At 48.2% G+C, this 18912-nt stretch overlaps 1 protein-coding gene across 1 annotated transcript in view; it reads right to left on the minus strand.

The window, feature by feature from the left end:
• RAB40B (RAB40B, member RAS oncogene family) overlaps positions 1–15135 on the minus strand; it is a gene marked incomplete at its 3' end in the record, with an annotated part of 72796 nt that extends 57661 nt beyond the window's left edge. Inside the window, exons 1-2 of the mRNA XM_082272291.1 lie at positions 15004–15135; positions 5571–5832 (exon numbers count right to left, since the gene is read on the minus strand). Coding sequence (XP_082128417.1) covers positions 5571–5712 — 142 coding nt within the window. The 5' untranslated portion in view covers positions 5713–5832; positions 15004–15135. The remainder of the gene's footprint in view (positions 1–5570; positions 5833–15003) is intronic.
• Between the last annotated feature and the right edge of the window lie 3777 nt (positions 15136–18912).

Raw genomic sequence — 18912 nt, forward strand, 5'->3', positions numbered from 1 at the left:
CATTTCTCCTCCGCGCTCCGTCTATTTACTATCCCACCATACCGCATTTCTCCTCCGCACTCCGTCTATTTCCTATCCCACCATTCCGCATTTCTCCTCCGCACTCCGTCTATTTCCTATCCCAGCATACCGCATTTCTCCTCCGCACTCCGTCTATTTCCTATCCCAGCATACCGCATTTCTCCTCCACACTCCGTCTATTTCCTATCCCACCATACCGCATTTCTCCTCCACACTCCGTCTATTTCCTATCCCACCATTCCTCATTTCTCCTCCGCACTCCGTCTATTTCCTATCCCACCATACCGCATTTCTCCTCCACAGTCCGTCTATTTCCTATCCCACCATTCCGCATTTCTCCTGCACACTCCCGTCTATTTACTATCCCACCATACCGCATTTCTCCTCCGCACTCCGTCTATTTCCTATCCCACCATTCCGCATTTCTCCTCTGCACTTCGTCTATTTCCTATCCCGCCATTCCACATTTCTCCTCCGCACTCCGTCTATTTACTATCCCAGCATAACGCATTTCTCCTCCGCACTCCGTCTATTTCCTATCCCGCCATACCGCATTTCTCCTCCGCACTCCGTCTATTTCCTATCCCACCATACCGCATTTCTCCTCCGCACTCTGTCTATTTCCTATCCCGCCATACCGCATTTCTCCTCCGCACCAAGTCCATTTCCTATCCCACCATTCCTCATTTCTCCTCCGCACTCCGTCTATTTCCTATCCCACCATACCGCATTTCTCCTCCGCACTCCGTCTATTTCCTATCCCAGCATACCGCATTTCTCCTCCGCACTCCGTCTATTTCCTATCCCGCCATACCGCATTTCTACTCTGCACTCCATCTATTTCCTATCCCACCATTCCGCATTTCTCCTCCGCACTCCGTCTATTTCCTATCCCACCATTCCGCATTTCTCCTCCGCACTCCGTCTATTTCCTATCCCACCATACCGCATTTCTCCTCCGCACTCCGTCTATTTCCTATCCCACCATTCCGCATTTCTCCTCCGCATTACGTCCATTTCCTATCCCACCATACCGCATTTCTCCTCCGCACTGCGTCTTTTTCCTATCCCACCATACCGCATTTCTCCTCCGCACTTCGTCTTTTTCCTATCCAACCATACCGCATTTCTCCTCCGCACTCCGTCTATTTCCTATCCAGCCATACCGCATTTCTATGCACATCCAAAAAATAAAAGGATCCAATCCAAACTTCATGGAAAAGGCGGTTCACACAGAAAACTGGTTTTGGGTGGAGCCCGGGCTATGGTCACCTGACTTCTTACAGCTCCTGGGAATCTCAGAAGACCTCTCCCTGCCAAAGTCGCTGGCGCCGTTCCCGTTCGCCTCGGGGGCCACTAATGCATTTGCATTGAAATTGAAATCCAGCATGGGAACCCTCGCCATGGGAACTCACCGCCAGATACAAGGATCTGAAAACTGAACCCTCCATCAAAGCTACTCCGCGCAGGTTCACACTGATACGCTGCAAATTCGGCGCCAATTTAACCACTTGACCTCCGGAAGATTTACCCCCTCTTTGTGACAAGGCCATTTTTTGCGATACGGCACTGCTTTACTTTAACTGACAATTGCGCAGTCATGCGACGCCGTACCCAAATAAAATTGATGTCCCTTTTTTCCCCACAAATAGAGCTTTTTGGTATTTGATCACCTGTGAGATTTTTATTTTTTTATTTCGCTATGAAACAAAATGAACCACAATGTAAAAATAATATTTCTTCATCAATTTATTGCAATATGTACGCTATTCTGCTACATAATTGTGTTAAAACAAAATCCCAATAAGCATCAATTGATCGGTTAGCGCAAAAGTTATTGTGTCTACAAACTAGGGGATAGATTTATAGATTTTTTTTTAGGTGGAAGGCCATGTCTTGGTAGGGGCCGGTCAGTTTAGGTGGACGGCCATGTCTTGGTAGGGGCCGGCCTGTCAGTTTAGGTGGACGGCCATGTCTTGGTAGAGGCCCGGCCGGTCAGTTTAGGTGGACGGCCATGTCTTGGTAGGGTTGCAGTTGTGCCATACTCTTTCCATTTTCCCATGATGGATTGATCAGCGCTCCGTGAGATGGTCAAAGCTTGGGAGATTTATTTTATACCCTAACCCTGCTTTACACTTCTCCACAACTTTATCCCTGACCTGTCTGCTGTGTTCCTTGGCCTTCATGATGCTGTTTGTTCACTAAGGTTCTCGAACAAACCTCTGAGGGCTTCACAGAACAGCTGTATTTATACTGAGATTACATTACACACAGGGGACTCTTAATTAGGTGACTTCCGAAGGCAGTTGGTTCCTCTAGATTTAGTTAGGGGTATTAGAGTAAAAAGGGGGGTGAATACAAATGCCCCCCACAATTTCACAGATTTGTATCATTTATCATTTTCCTTCCACTTCACAATTATGGCCACTTTGTGTCGGTCTATCACATAAAATCCCAATAAAATACATTTATGTTTCTGGTTGTAACATGAGAAAATGTGGGGAATTTCAAAGGGGTGTGAATACTTTTTCAAGGTGTTGTATGTTATTTACAGTGGGTACGGAAAGTATTCAGACCCCCTTAAATTTTTCACTCTTTGTTATATTGCAGCCATTCTTCTTCCTCATGAATGTACACATAGCACCCCATACTGACAGAAAAACACAGAATTGTTGACATTGTTGCAGATTTATTAAAAAAGAAAAACTGAAATATCACATGGTCCTAAGTATTCAGACCCTTTGCTCAGTATTTAGTAGAAGCCCCCTTTTGATCTAATACAGCCAGGAGTCTTTTTGGGAAAGATGCAACAAGTCTTTCACACCTGGATTTGGGGATCCTCTGCCATTCCTCCTTGCAGATCCTCTCCAGTTCTGTCAGGTTGGATGGTAAACGTTGGTGGACGGCCATTTTTAGGTCTCTCCAGAGATGCTCAATTGGGTTTAAGTCAGGGCTCTGGCTGGGCCATTCAAGAACAGTCACGGAGTTGTTGTGAAGCCACTCCTTCGTTATTTTAGCTGTGTGCTTAGGGTCATTGTCTTGTTGGAAGGTAAATCTTCGGCCCAGTCTGAGGTCCAGAGCACTCTGGAGAAGGTTTTTGTCCAGGATATCCCTGTACTTGGCCGCATTCATCTTTCCCTCGATTACAACCAGTCATCCTGTCCCTGCAGCTGAAAAACACCCCCACAGCATGATGCTGCCACCACCATGCTTCACTGTTGGGACTGTATTGGACAGGTGATGAGCAGTGCCTGGTTTTCTCCACACATACCGCTTAGAATTAAGGCCAAAAAGTTCTATTTTGGTCTCATCAGACCAGAGAATCTTATTTCTCACCATCTTGGAGTCCTTCAGGTGTTTTTTAGCAAACTCCATGCGGGCTTTCATGTGTCTTACACTGAGGAGAGGCTTCCGTCGGGCCACTCTGCCATAAAGCCCCGACTGGTGGAGGGCTGCAGTGATGGTTGACTTTCTACAACTTTCTCCCATCTCCTGACTGCATCTCTGGAGCTCAGCCACAGTGATCTTTGGGTTCTTCTTTACCTCTCTCACCAAGGCTCTTCTCCCCCGATAGCTCAGTTTGGCCAGACGGCCAGCTCTAGGAAGGGTTCTGGTCGTCCCAAACGTCTTCCATTTGAGGATTATGGAGGCCACTGTGCTCTTAGGAACCTTAAGTGCAGCAGAAATCTTTTTGTAACCTTGGCCAGATCTGTGCCTTGCCACAATTCTGTCTCTGAGCTCTTCAGGCAGTTCCTTTGACCTCATGATTCTCATTTGCTCTGACATGCATTGTGATCTGGAAGGTCTTATATAGACAGGTGTGTGGCTTTCCTAATCAAGTCCAATCAGTATAATCAAACACAGCTGGACTCAAATGAAGGTGTAGAACCATCTCAAGGATGATCAGAAGAAATGGAAAGCACCTGAGTTAAATATATGAGTGTCACAGCAAAGGGTCTGAATACTTAGGACCATGTGATATTTCAGTTTTTCTTTTTTAATAAATCTGCAACAATGTCAACAATTCTGTGTTTTTCTGTCAGTATGGGGTGCTATGTGTACATTCATGAGGAAGAAGAATGAACCTAAATGATTTTAGCAAATGGCTGCAATATAACAAAGAGTGAAAAATTTAAGAGGGTCTGAATACTTTCCGTACCCACTGTATATTCCTGTGTACAGTTTTTATTCTGAGGATAATGTGGTTAATGGATAATCAGGCTACCTGATCTTCTGTGGTATATAAATTCTGTGTGAGTTTTCATTAAAATGAGTTCCAATTTGCTTCTAAGCCCAGTGTCGCCTAGTCTTGGGTGCTCAGCCATAACGCCCAGTTTCTGGGTCCAGACTACAGAGTCCTCCAAACTTCAATACAAAATTCTATTGTAGATTGTCAAACATCAATATTTATAGCTGGAACTTCTACACACTCTGCAGGTCCAAGCCCAAGACTTCTCCATTTGTTCTCCTTGGAGAGTTGGAGATCCGGCTACAGATCTCATAGGGGATGCGGCTACAGATCTCATAGGGGATGCGGCTACAGATCTCATAGGGGATGCGGCTACAGATCTCATAGGGGATGCGGCTACAGATCTCATAGGGGATGCGGCTACAGATCTCATAGGGGATGCGGCTACAGATCTCATAGGGGATGCGGCTACAGATCTCATAGGGGATGCGGCTACAGATCTCATAGGGGATGCGGCTACAGATCTCATAGGGGATGCGGCTACAGATCTCATAGGGGATGCGGCTACAGATCTCATAGGGGATGCGGCTACAGATCTCATAGGGATCCGGCTACAGATCTCATAGGGATCCGGCTATAGACCTCATAGGGATCCGGCTACAGACCTCATAGGGATGCGGCTACAGACCTCATAGGGGATGCGGCTACAGATCTCATAGGGGATGCGGCTACAGATCTCATAGGGGATGCGGCTACAGATCTCATAGGGGATGCGGCTACAGATCTCATAGGGGATGCGGCTACAGATCTCATAGGGGATGCGGCTACAGATCTCATAGGGGATTCGGCTACAGATCTCATAGGGGATGCGGCTACAGATCTCATAGGGGATGCGGCTACAGATCTCATAGGGGATGCGGCTACAGATCTCATAGGGGATGCGGCTACAGATCTCATAGGGGATGCGGCTACAGATCTCATAGGGGATGCGGCTACAGATCTCATAGGGATCCGGCTACAGACCTCATAGGGATCCGGCTACAGACCTCATAGGGATCCGGCTACAGACCTCATAGGGATTAGCTCAGAATACACCAATGTCCACAAAAACGCCAAACAATGTAACATTTTCAACCATCTCAGTAAGAACAATTCCAATCTTCAGGCAGTGAGGAGGAAATACAACGCCTTCCTAACACCCGGCAAAGCCTGTGTGAAGGAAAGTCTACCCTGGCCGTCCATGACAGCCAAGACTTTGCCAATTGTTCCTCTTTGTGGCTGTGCCGATCGTTATTGTGCCGATCGTTATGTGCCGAGACTGAGCGGAGGAAGAAATGACATCACCAAGCGTTGGACTTACCCATGTTGTAACCGTAGGGCGACTCAGTGGACCCATCCTGCAAACTGGCCAGGATCTCCCCTTTGCCGACATCGCTGTCACCGACCAATAGAAACTTCAGGAGGAAGTCGTAGGCTTTGAGTGGACTGGCTCTGTGGGTCATTCTCCTCTGTGAGAGACTCTCCAGTTGATGGGGCTGCTTCAGCCCATCATGGGGCGAGAAGAAAATCGGGGTCACAGATGCAGAGCAGAAGGGAGACTCATACCCAGAATCCTCAGAAAACTAGGAGACAAGAGACGGGCAGAGGTGAGACTTCAGGAATAAAACCAATACAGAATTAAGTCATTGATTATAAATTGTGAGCTGCAGCTCAGCTTCAATGTGTTAGTGTATTCAACTCTGCTAGTACATCAAACACTCCCCTCCCCCCAGACTAAAATGCTGCTATCTGCTTTACCTCCTGTGCTCCTTCATCCAGAATGGGGGAGCTCTAATACAGGGAGGTGTGTTACTGGCCAGATCACTAGCTGAAAACAGAGGAGAAAAAGCCTAAACAAAGAAAACAAATGCAGACGCCACCTCTAATGATTGCAAAGCTGCAAAATGATAAACGATACATTGTTGGTACTTTCTGTTAAAGGGTGCCAACCCTCAGCAACTTTTCTCCTGCATGGTCACCCTCTCACATGGGCTTCGGATGGAGGAGAATACAAGCAGTGATTGCAACAAACATTACCCACACATGGTCCCCTGTTATCACCACCAGGAACCCCGCCCCCGAGGAACACCATGCAGCCATCGCTGGAGTGCTTGTGGATAGGAAGGGGCTGCAGGAGACGACAGCACTGGGCTGGACAGTAAACTTGGTCCAAATTATTCAAGTCTCGTCATTGCCCCGACAGGGGGGGGGGGGGGGGTTTGCATGCTGACATCATCAAGTACAACGCTGTACCAATAGTCCTACATTGTACCCAAGGATGCAGAAAGCCCACCCACAAGCAGACGCAGCGAGGGGGGAGGAGATCGCCAGATTTTGGAGGGAAGAATAGGATAGGCATTACACTGGCCAGTGGGAGTAGAAAAGTTCCCAATGTTAGTGGGGAGGTATTAAGGCCCACTGATGGTGTCAATGGATGAAATAGTAAAAAAAACGAATGTAAGAATTGATAATGAATGTTTGCAATTGGGTTGAATAGCGCTCTGGAGTTTCCCTTCCGCTGGATTGGATGTGATTGAAGGGTTTTTTCCTATTGGTTGAACTCCATGCACAGGTTTTCCTTCACTTTAAGTATGTAACAATATTACTACAAAGTGTTTCCTTCTCGGAGATGACAGAGGGATGGGGAGGATGGTAGGAATGAGGATTCCGAAGCAATAAACTGACAGCGGGATGGGGGATGATGATGAGCTGACAGCGGGATAGGGGGTGATGATGAGCTGACAGCGGGATAGGGGGTGATAATGATGAGCTGACAGCGGGATAGGGATGATGAGGGGGTGAGCTGATAGAAGGATGGGGATGATGAGGGGGTGAGCTAACAGAGGGATGAGGATGATGAGGGGGTGAGCTGACAGAGGGATGAGGATGATGAGGGGGTGAGCTGACAGAGGGATGAGGATGATGAGGGGGTGAGCTGACAGAGGGATGAGGATGATGAGGGGGTGAGCTGACAGAGGGATGAGGATGATGAGGGGGTGAGCTGACAGAGGGATGAGGATGATGAGGGGGTGAGCTGACAGAGGGATGAGGATGATGAGGGGGTGAGCTGACAGAGGGATGAGGGGGTGAGCTGACAGAGGGATGAAGATGATGAGGGGGTGAGCTGACAGAGGGATGAGGATGATGAGGGGGTGAGCTGACAGAGGGATGGGGATGATGAGGGGTTGAGCTGACAGAGGGATGGGGATGATGAGGGGTTGAGCTGACAGAGGGATGAGGATGATGAGGGGTTGAGCTGACAGAGGGATGAGGATGATGAGGGGGTGAGCTGACAGAGGGATGAAGATGATGAGGGGGTGAGCTGACAGAGGGATGGGGATGATGAGGGGGTGAGCTGACAGAGGGATGGGGATGATGAGGGGGTGAGCTGACAGAGGGATGAGGATGATGAGGGGGTGAGCTGACAGAGGGATGAGGATGATGTGGGGATGAGGATGGGGATGGATTGGGGGTGATCTCTCCCATCACATTGGAGGGTACGGGTGAGGGTAGAATTAGTCAGGATGGGGTCTCTATGGTTGCTATAGGTAGAAACGCTCTCTTGTCACATAGAAGAAAGCGATCGTTTCTATACGTAGCGTATGACAGGTGAGAAATAACTCTTCTATTCTCCAAGCAATGCCGGCCTGCAGTTGTCATAGAAACCATTCTTAGATTGCTCCACCATTATAAATAGCGAGCTTCGTCTCCATGTGGGGAGCGGTGGAGCGTGGGCTTTTGCAAAACCATCAATTGAGGTTATTAAAGTGTCAATCCACCCACAACCTACACCGATCAGCCATAACATTGTGACCACCCATCGTGGCATGGACTCCATACACCTGTGAAGGTACGCTGTGGTATCTGGCATCAAGCCGTCAGTAGCAAGTCCTTTAAAGTGTTTGTTCCCCCAACATTTCCTATTCCCGATGTGTGTCTGCTGTGCCATGTACTGCTATGAGGAAGTTTCCTGTTCTCTCCACCCCCCCCCCCCAATATGTGTCCGCTGTACCATGTACTGGTATGAGGAAGTCACAGTCCAGACCTAAATCACATTGAGAATCTGTGGCAAGACTTGAAAATTGCTGTTCACAGACGCTCTCCATCCAATCTGACAGAGATGAGATATTCTGCAAAGAAGAATGGGCAGAAATGTCCTCTCTAGATGTGCAAAGCTGGTAGAGACATCCCCAAAAAGACTCCCAGCTGTAATTGGAGGGAAAGGCGGTTCTACAAAGTATTGACTCCGGGGGGTGAATACAAATGCAGCCACACTTTTCACAGATTTATTTGTATCATTTATCATTTTCCTTCCACTTCATAATTATGGCCACTTTGTGTCGGTCTATCACATAAAATCCCAATAAAATACATTTATGTTTTTGGTTGTAACATGAGAAAATGTGGGAAATTTCAAGGGGTGTGAATACTTTTTCAAGGCACGTTATGGATCAACCACTTGGTTCCAGGCACCTATCACAGCCACGATGGGGGACCCTGATGGGATTTGTTTTTTTCCAAGGTGAAATAGGGAGCACTGCTGCTGCAGTAGGAGGAGTGAAACGTTACAGTGGGGAGCCCGGAGTGATGAGGAGGGGACCTCACTATTGGAGATCTCTCCACCTATAACTGAAATGTGGAAATATCCCCTTTGGGGAGGAATGGTCCTTCCTTTCCAGATTCTTCCCCCCTCTGTGCTTAGCAGGGTACAAGGCAGCCTGAAACTTTCTCCCCCTCCACCCAGGACGGGGTGCTCCGGAGGGGAGAAGGTCATTACCCCCACCCCCCCCCCCCCGGCAATCGCTGACACTCATCAACTCTGGGCTTACTCAGGGATTAGACCAATGGAGCGGTTTTATATACATTATATACACACCCCACCCCCATCGCCAGTATATACATTGCAAGGCAGGGGTGACCATTCAATGAAGAATATGGTGTATACTGTATATATACATACACATCACTCTAATGGCCAGTATACACTGCAAGGCAGGGGTGACCATGCCTCAGTGAAGAGTATGGGGTGTATATATATACACGAGTCCGATGACCAGTATACATTGCATCATCATTATCACCAAACTGCCCATTAAGGACTCCAGCTGCCTGCATGAGATCAGCTATAAATGATGGAGATGTGAAGAAGCGGTGTATATACAGTATCTGACAAAAGTAAGTACACCCCTCACATTCTATCTTTTCATGTGACAACACTGACTTTTGTTGCCAGCGGTTTAGACATGAATGGCTGTGTGTTGTCACTTAGGGGTGTACTGACTTTTGTTGCCAGCGGTTTAGACATTAATGGCTGTGTGTTGTCACTTAGGGGTGTACTGACTTTTGTTGCCAGCGGTTTAGACATTAATGGCTGTGTGTTGAGTTATTTTGAGGGGACAGTAAATTTACACTGTTATACAAGCTGTACACTCACTACTTTACATTGTAGCAAAGTCTCATTTCTTCAGTGTTGTCACATGAAAAGATGATGTCATCTGTGACTTAAGGGGGCGGGGTCTCCAAGTGACATCACCGCGAGGCCACGCCCCTAAAGGCTATATAATAAGCTGCATAAACCAGAGACCGGCATAATCACCGGAGACAGCATCGGAGGAGGACCGGAGGAAGAAGAATAGCGGAGAGCAGAAGAGCCGAGGGGGAGAAGACCAGATGAAGATTTTTAATAAACTTTTCAAAAAGTCTCCTGTCATTCACATACACTGCCTTTTATGGGGTGAATGGATAGGGGTACAATGTACCCCATACCCATTCACATAGGGAGGGGGTCCGGGATCTGGGGGGCCCCCTTGTTAAAGGGGGCTTCCAGATTCTGATAAGCCCCCTGCCTGCAGACCCCAAAAACCACCAGCCAGGGTTGTCGGGAAGAGGCCCTTGTCCTCATCAACATGGGGGCAAGGTGCTTTGAGGTGGGGGTTGCAGAGCGCCCCCCCCCCCCCTGCCCCAAAGCACCCAACCCGCTCGTCCCCTCCCCTTTCCTGGCCTGCATGCTCAGATAAGGGTCTGCTATGGATTTTGAAGGGGACCCCACGCCGTTTTTTCGGCATAGAGCACCTGTCAGAATCCATACCAGACCCGAAGGCCTGGTTTGGAACCTGAGGGGGGGGGGCATTTTGGCATGGAGTTCCCCCTCAAGATTCTCAGAGCCCAAGTCTTACCGCAAGTCGGATCATCCTGTTCCGACTTGCGATGCGCCTTCCATTCAAATCAATAGGCTCCTATAGGGAAGCATTGATGTTTGAATGGAGGCAGGAAAAACGCTGCTAAAAGCAACGGGGCCAAACGTGTGATAATGCCAATGGGAACAGATACTGAAAGCGTTTTTACAGCGGCTTTTCCTGGTGTTAGAAGTGGCTCTGCAGCTCGTTTTTTCTGACGCCCCGTGTGCATGGGGGCTAACAAATGATTGAGATTGGATACAGATTGATGTACAGAGATTGGATACAGATTGGTGTACAGAGATTGGATACAGATTGATGTACAGAGATTGGATACAGATCGGTGTACAGAGATTGGTGTACAGAGATTGGTGTACAGAGATTGGTGTACAGAGATTGGTGTACAGAGATTGGTGTACAGAGATTGGATACAGATCGGTGTACAGAGATTGGATACAGATCGGTGTACAGAGATTGGATACAATGTATTGTGATCTATAAATAGGAGATGATGATCGTTACAGAAAGACATCTCTGTGTATATATGTACAGTGACAGTACGTGTTATATATGTGTGTGTATTGCTATGGGGGGTGCACATTATCTATAATAGACGGTGTATACTTTCTATAGCGTGGCGCACTTTGGTGTGATTTCAAATTACAGCGATTCCATCCTTCATCTGAAATCTCCTGATGTGAACAGAGAGAGGCTGAATGATTCCTAAACAAAAAATGGGCGTTTTGCGGCGTAGTTTGAAAACGCGGATCGCACTTTATGGTCCCAAACAATGGTAACAGATGTGGGGGTTGGCAAAAGAAAAAAAATGTGCTACAAACACGCCAACATAGGTGCTAAAAAAACGCTCAGCGACCGACAGCGTTCTGTAGCAACTTTGTGGCGTTTGCTGTGTAGGACGGCCATTCCAGCGAGCGCTCAGAGAGGAAACAGCACCAATGAGGTACCGGAGATTCTGGGGGAGGAGCAGTTTGAATCTGAGGATGGGACCGTATAGACCTGCCCATCTATGGGGACCGTATAGACCTGTCCATCTATGGGGGACCGTATAGACCCGTCCATCTATGGGGGACCGTATAGACCCGTCCATCTATGGGGGACCGTATAGACCCGTCCATCTATGGGGGACCGTATAGACCCGTCCATCTATGGGGGACCGTATAGACCCGTCCATCTATGGGGGCCGTATAGACCCGTATAGACCTGCCCATCTATGGGGACCGTATAGACCTGCCCATCTATGGGACCCGTATAGACCTGCCCATCTATGGGGACCGTATAGACCTGCCCATCTATGGGGACCGTATAGACCCGTCCATCTATGGGGGACCGTATAGACCCGTCCATCTATGGGGGACCGTATAGACCCGTCCATCTATGGGGACCGTATAGACCTGCCCATCTATGGGGACCGTATAGACCCGTATAGACCTGCCCATCTATGGGGACCGTATAGACCTGCCCATCTATGGGACCCGTATAGACCTGCCCATCTATGGGGACCGTATAGACCTGCCCATCTATGGGGACCGTATAGACCCGTCCATCTATGGGGGCCGTATAGACCTGCCCATCTATGGGGGCCGTATAGACCTGCCCATCTATGGGGGCCGTATAGACCTGCCCATCTATGGGGGCCGTATAGACCTGCCCATCTATGGGGGCCGTATAGACCTGCCCATCTATGGGGACCGTATAGACCCGCCCATCTATGGGGGCCGTATAGACCCGTCCATCTATGGGGACCGTATAGACCCGCCCATCTATGGGGGCCGTATAGACCCGTCCATCTATGGGGACCGTATAGACCTGTCCATCTATGGGGGCCGTATAGACCTGCCCATCTATGGGGACCGTATAGACCCGTCCATCTATGGGGGACCGTATAGACCCGTCCATCTATGGGGACCGTATAGACCCGTCCATCTATGGGGGCTGTATAGACCTGCCCATCTATGGGGACCGTATAGACCCGTATAGACCTGCCCATCTATGGGGGACCGTATAGACCTGCCCATCTATGGGGGCCGTATAGACCTGCCCATCTATGGGGGCCGTATAGACCTGCCCATCTATGGGGGCCGTATAGACCTGCCCATCTATGGGGACCGTATAGACCCGTCCATCTATGGGGGACCGTATAGACCCGTCCATCTATGGGGGACCGTATAGACCCGTCCATCTATGGGGACCGTATAGACCTGCCCATCTATGGGGACCGTATAGACCCGTATAGACCTGCCCATCTATGGGGACCGTATAGACCTGCCCATCTATGGGACCCGTATAGACCTGCCCATCTATGGGGACCGTATAGACCTGCCCATCTATGGGGACCGTATAGACCCGTCCATCTATGGGGGCCGTATAGACCTGCCCATCTATGGGGGCCGTATAGACCTGCCCATCTATGGGGGCCGTATAGACCTGCCCATCTATGGGGGCCGTATAGACCTGCCCATCTATGGGGACCGTATAGACCCGCCCATCTATGGGGGCCGTATAGACCCGTCCATCTATGGGGACCGTATAGACCCGCCCATCTATGGGGGCCGTATAGACCCGTCCATCTATGGGGACCGTATAGACCTGTCCATCTATGGGGGCCGTATAGACCCGCCCATCTATGGGGGCCGTATAGACCCATCCATCTATGGGGACCGTATAGACCTGTCCATCTATGGGGGCCGTATAGACCTGCCCATCTATGGGGACCGTATAGACCCGTCCATCTATGGGGGACCGAATAGACCCGTCCATCTATGGGGACCGTATAGACCCGTCCATCTATGGGGGCTGTATAGACCTGCCCATCTATGGGGACCGTATAGACCCGTATAGACCTGCCCATCTATGGGGGACCGTATAGACCTGCCCATCTATGGGGGCCGTATAGACCTGCCCATCTATGGGGGCCGTATAGACCTGCCCATCTATGGGGGCCGTATAGACCTGCCCATCTATGGGGGCCATATAGACCTGCCCATCTATGGGGGCCGTATAGACCTGCCCATCTATGGGGACCGTATAGATCTGTCCATCTATGGGGACCGTATAGATCCGTCCATCTATGGGGGCCGTATAGACCTGTCCATCTATGGGGGGCCGTATAGACCCGTCCATCTATGGGGGGCCGTATAGACCCGTCCATCTATGGGGGACCGTATAGACCCGTCCATTTATGGGGGGCCGTATAGATCTGTCCATCTATGGGGGCCGTATAGATCTGTCCATCTATGGGGACCCGTATAGATCCGTCCATCTATGGGACCCGTATAGATCTGTCCATCTATGGAGGAACTGACACTTCACTCTACAGACATAAATAATGGGTGGGATCTATAATGTATAGGAAATATACTCCTCTATATTATCCAAGAGGCAACGCAGTGTGAACATTCATGGAACGTATTATATATATATATACACACACACAGTACAATGTATAGGTGTAGCTTTATATTATAGTTACTATGACAATACAATGTATACATGTATATATTTATGGTAGTACAACATATTAATATCAATTTATAATATACTCAATGACTGTACAATGTAAAGGTGTATATATATATATATAGATGGTACAGTGTATACATATAGATGTATATATTACAAGGATATTACTGTGCATATATTGATAATGGCAGTAAAATGTATAGATGTACAGTATATATATATATATAAAATTGTTAATAATACCGGTACAATGTATCACTATAGATATTATATGTATAGTTGTGTATTATATTTATGACAGTACTCAGTATTTATAGATTTATAGTATATATTTACTTATAATGATAGCAAAATATATATATTCATATATTTACATGTACTTACACATACACACATTGTATATATATATATATAGTGTGTAATCATAGCTGTATTATATAGATGATGTTTTATGACAGTGCAATGTATATTTCTCTCTCTCTCTATATATATATAATCAGTACAGGATATATGTATAGCAGTAATTATATATATATATTTACACATTATTTATGGTTATACAATGTATCAGAATAGATCTATATCTGTATGGCAGTGCAATGTATATATACAGTGATAGCAATATATATATTTATTATACTTACACTGACAATACAACATATATATATATATACACACCATCACTGTACTATCATATATATATATATATATATATAGTGTGTATATAGAATGACAGTACAATGACGATGTGTATATATATATATATATATCTGGCAGCGCTGTGATTATGTATAGAGGGATATTATAGTGACAGTACAATATATATATATACTCATCGTCATTGTACTGTCATTCTATATACTACAGCTATATACACACTATATATATATATATATACACACAGCACAGTGATAATATATGACATGTAATGAGAGTATACAATGTATCAGTATATAATAGATGTACAGGGAGAGTATTATGGGATATGAAGAGGTTACATTGTATCCGGCGTCACCCGCACACAGTATATAGACCCGTACACGCAGTATATAGACGTACACGCAGTATATAGATTCGCACTGCTCGGCTCGCACTCACCTCTCCGCTCCTCCGGACAGCGCTGCCTCATCTGCCAGACGTGGAGAAGTCAGCTCAGCCTGACAGCTCTCGCCCCGCCCTCGGGAGCCGCTGATTCGCCCCGCTGACAGTTGCTATGGGATCGGTCCGCGTCTATTGGCTCGGGCGCCCATCTGTCATCCTCAGGAGGGCGGGGCACGTCCCACTCGCCTTTCTCCCCTAGGTAAGGAAAAAGGGGGCGGTGTACCAGGAGCCACAGTTGGGCGGAGCATGGGAGGAGCGTCTCTTGTTTACAAACGCGTGCTCAGCCTCGGCGCGCATGCGGAGTGGCGGAGAAGTCTGGCCGCGTGCGTTGTACTGGGAGGGAGGGAGGGAGGGAGGGCGCGGCTCCTCTGGGTGGGCGGAGTCAGGAGGTACACACATTAGGTCTGAAGTTTAGTTAAACCCCCGAATGTTTTGTGAAAGCAAAAACCCCCAAAATGGAAAATTACAAAAATTATTTATATATATATTTTTTTTTTGGGGAAAATGAAGAAATTAAATTTCACAATAATTTTACATGAAAGTTCCAATTTTTTATTTATTTTTAAGTGGCTGAATGCGTTCCAGCATACATCCACGGCTCTATGCACTCCAACATGCGTCCACGGCTCTATGCACTCCAACATGCGTCCACGGCTCTATGCATTGTAGCATGCATCCACGGCTCTATGCATTCCAACATGTGTCCACGGCTCTATGCATTGTAGCATGCATCCATGGCTCTATGCATTCCAGCATGCGTCCACGGCTCTATGCATTCCAGCATGCGTCCACGGCTCTATGCATTCCAACATGCGTCCACAGCTCTATGCATTCCAACATGTGTCCACGGTTCTATGCATTGTAGCATGCATCCATGGCTCTATGCATTCCAACATGCATCCACGGCTCTATGCATTTCAACATGCGTGCACGGCTCTATGCATTCCAGCATGCGTCCACGGCTCTATGCATTGTAGCATGTGTCCACGGCTCTATGCATTGTAGCATGTGTCCACGGCTCTATGCATTCCAACATGCGTCCACGGCTCTATGCATTCCAGCATGCGTCCACAGCTCTATGCATTCCAACATGCGTCTACGGCTCTATGCATTGTAGCATGTGTCCACGGCTCTATGCATTCCAACATGCATCCACGGCTCTATGCATTCCAACATGCGTGCACGGCTCTATGCATTCCAGCATGCGTCCACGGCTCTATGCATTCCAACATGCGTCTACGGCTCTATGCATTGTAGCATGTGTCCACGGCTCTATGCATTGTAGCATGTGTCCACGGCTCTATGCATTTCAACATGCGTCCACAGCACCATGCATTCCAACATGCGTCCACGGCTCTATGCATTCCAGCATGCGTCCACAGCTCTATGCATTCCAACATGTGTCCACGGCTCTATGCATTGTAGCATGCGTCCACGGCTCTATGCATTCCAGCATGCATCCACGGCTCTATGCATTCCAACATGCGTGCACAGCTCAATGCATTCCAGCATGCGTCCACGGCTCTATGCATTCCAACATGCATCCACGGCTCTATGCATTCCAACGTGCATTCCAACATGCGTCCACAGCTCTATGCGTCCCAACATGCGTCCACAGCTCTATGCGTTCCAGCGTTCATCCACAGCTCTATACATTCCAACATGCGTTCCAATATGCATCCACAGCTCTATGCATTCCAACATGCGTGCACAGCTCTATGCATTCCAGCATGCGTCCACGGCTCTATGCATTCCAACATGCATTCCAGCATGCGTCCACAGCTCTATGCATTCCAACATGCATCCACGGCTCTATGCATTCCAACGTGCATTCCAACATGCGTCCACAGCTCTATGCGTTCCAGCATTCATCCACAGCTCTATACATTTCAACATGCGTTCCAATATGCATCCACGGCTCTATGCATTCCAACATGCGTGCACAGCTCTATGCATTTCAGCATGTGTCCACGGCTCTATGCATTGTAGCATGCGTCCACAGCTCTACGCATTTCAACATGCGTCCACGGTTCTATGCATTCCAACCTGCGTCCACGGCTCTATGCATTCAAACATGCGTGCACAGCTCTATGCATTCCAGAATGCGTCCACGGCTCTATTCATTCCAACATGCGTCCACGGCTCTATGCATTCCAACATGCGTCTACGGCTCTATGCATTGTAGCATGTGTCCACGGCTCTATGCATTCCAATATGCGTGCACAGCTCTATGCATTCCAGCATGCGTCCACGGCTCTATGCATTCCAACATGCGTCCACAGCTCTATGCATTCCAACACGTGTCCACGGTTCTATGCATTGTAGCATGCATCCATGGCTCTATGCATTCCAACATGCATCCACGGCTCTATGCATTTCAACATGCGTGCACGGCTCTATGCATTCCAGCATGCGTCCACGGCTCTATGCATTGTAGCATGTGTCCACGGCTCTATGCATTGTAGCATGTGTCCACGGCTCTATGCATTCCAACATGCGTCTACGGCTCTATGCATTGTAGCATGTGTCCACGGCTCTATGCATTGTAGCATGTGTCCACGGCTCTATGCATTCCAACATGCATCTACGGCTCTATGAATTGTAGCATGTGTCCACGGCTCTATGCATTGTAGCATGTGTCCACGGCTCTATGCATTCCAACATGCGTCCACGGCTCTATGCATTCCAGCATGCGTCCACAGCTCTATGCATTCCAACATGCGTCTACGGCTCTATGCATTGTAGCATGTGTCCACGGCTCTATGCATTCCAACATGCATCCACGGCTCTATGCATTCCAACATGCGTGCACGGCTCTATGCATTCCAGCATGCGTCCACGGCTCTATGCATTCCAACATGCGTCTACGGCTCTATGCATTGTAGCATGTGTCCAAGGCTCTATGCATTGTAGCATGTGTCCACGGCTCTATGCATTCCAACATGCGTCTACGGCTCTATGCATTGTAGCATGTGTCCACGGCTCTATGCATTGTAGCATGTGTCCACGGCTCTATGCATTTCAACATGCGTCCACAGCACCATGCATTCCAACATGCGTCCACGGCTCTATGCATTCCAGCATGCGTCCACAGCTCTATGCATTCCAACATGTGTCCACGGCTCTATGCATTGTAGCATGCGTCCACGGCTCTATGCATTCCAGCATGCATCCACGGCTCTATGCATTCCAACATGCGTGCACAGCTCAATGCATTCCAGCATGCGTCCACGGCTATATGCATTCCAACATGCATCCACGGCTCTATGCATTCCAACGTGCATTCCAACATGCGTCCACAGCTCTATGCGTCCCAACATGCGTCCACAGCTCTATGCGTTCCAGCGTTCATCCACAGCTCTATACATTCCAACATGCGTTCCAATATGCATCCACAGCTCTATGCATTCCAACATGCGTGCACAGCTCTATGCTTTCCAGCATGCGTCCACGGCTCTATGCATTCCAACATGCATTCCAGCATGCGTCCACAGCTCTATGCATTCCAACATGCATCCACGGCTCTATGCATTCCAACGTGCATTCCAACATGCGTCCACAGCTCTATGCGTTCCAGCATTCATCCACAGCTCTATACATTTCAACATGCGTTCCAATATGCATCCACGGCTCTATGCATTCCAACATGCGTGCACAGCTCTATGCATTTCAGCATGTGTCCACGGCTCTATGCATTGTAGCATGCGTCCACAGCTCTACGCATTTCAACATGCGTCCACGGTTCTATGCATTCCAACCTGCGTCCACGGCTCTATGCATTCAAACATGCGTGCACAGCTCTATGCATTCCAGAATGCGTCCACGGCTCTATTCATTCCAACATGCGTCCACGGCTCTATGCATTCCAACATGCGTCCACGGCTCTATGCATTGTAGCATGCGTCC

Source organism: Pelophylax lessonae, assembly GCF_965119305.1.
Source record: "Pelophylax lessonae genome assembly, chromosome: 11".
NCBI lineage: Eukaryota > Metazoa > Chordata > Amphibia > Anura > Ranidae > Pelophylax > Pelophylax lessonae.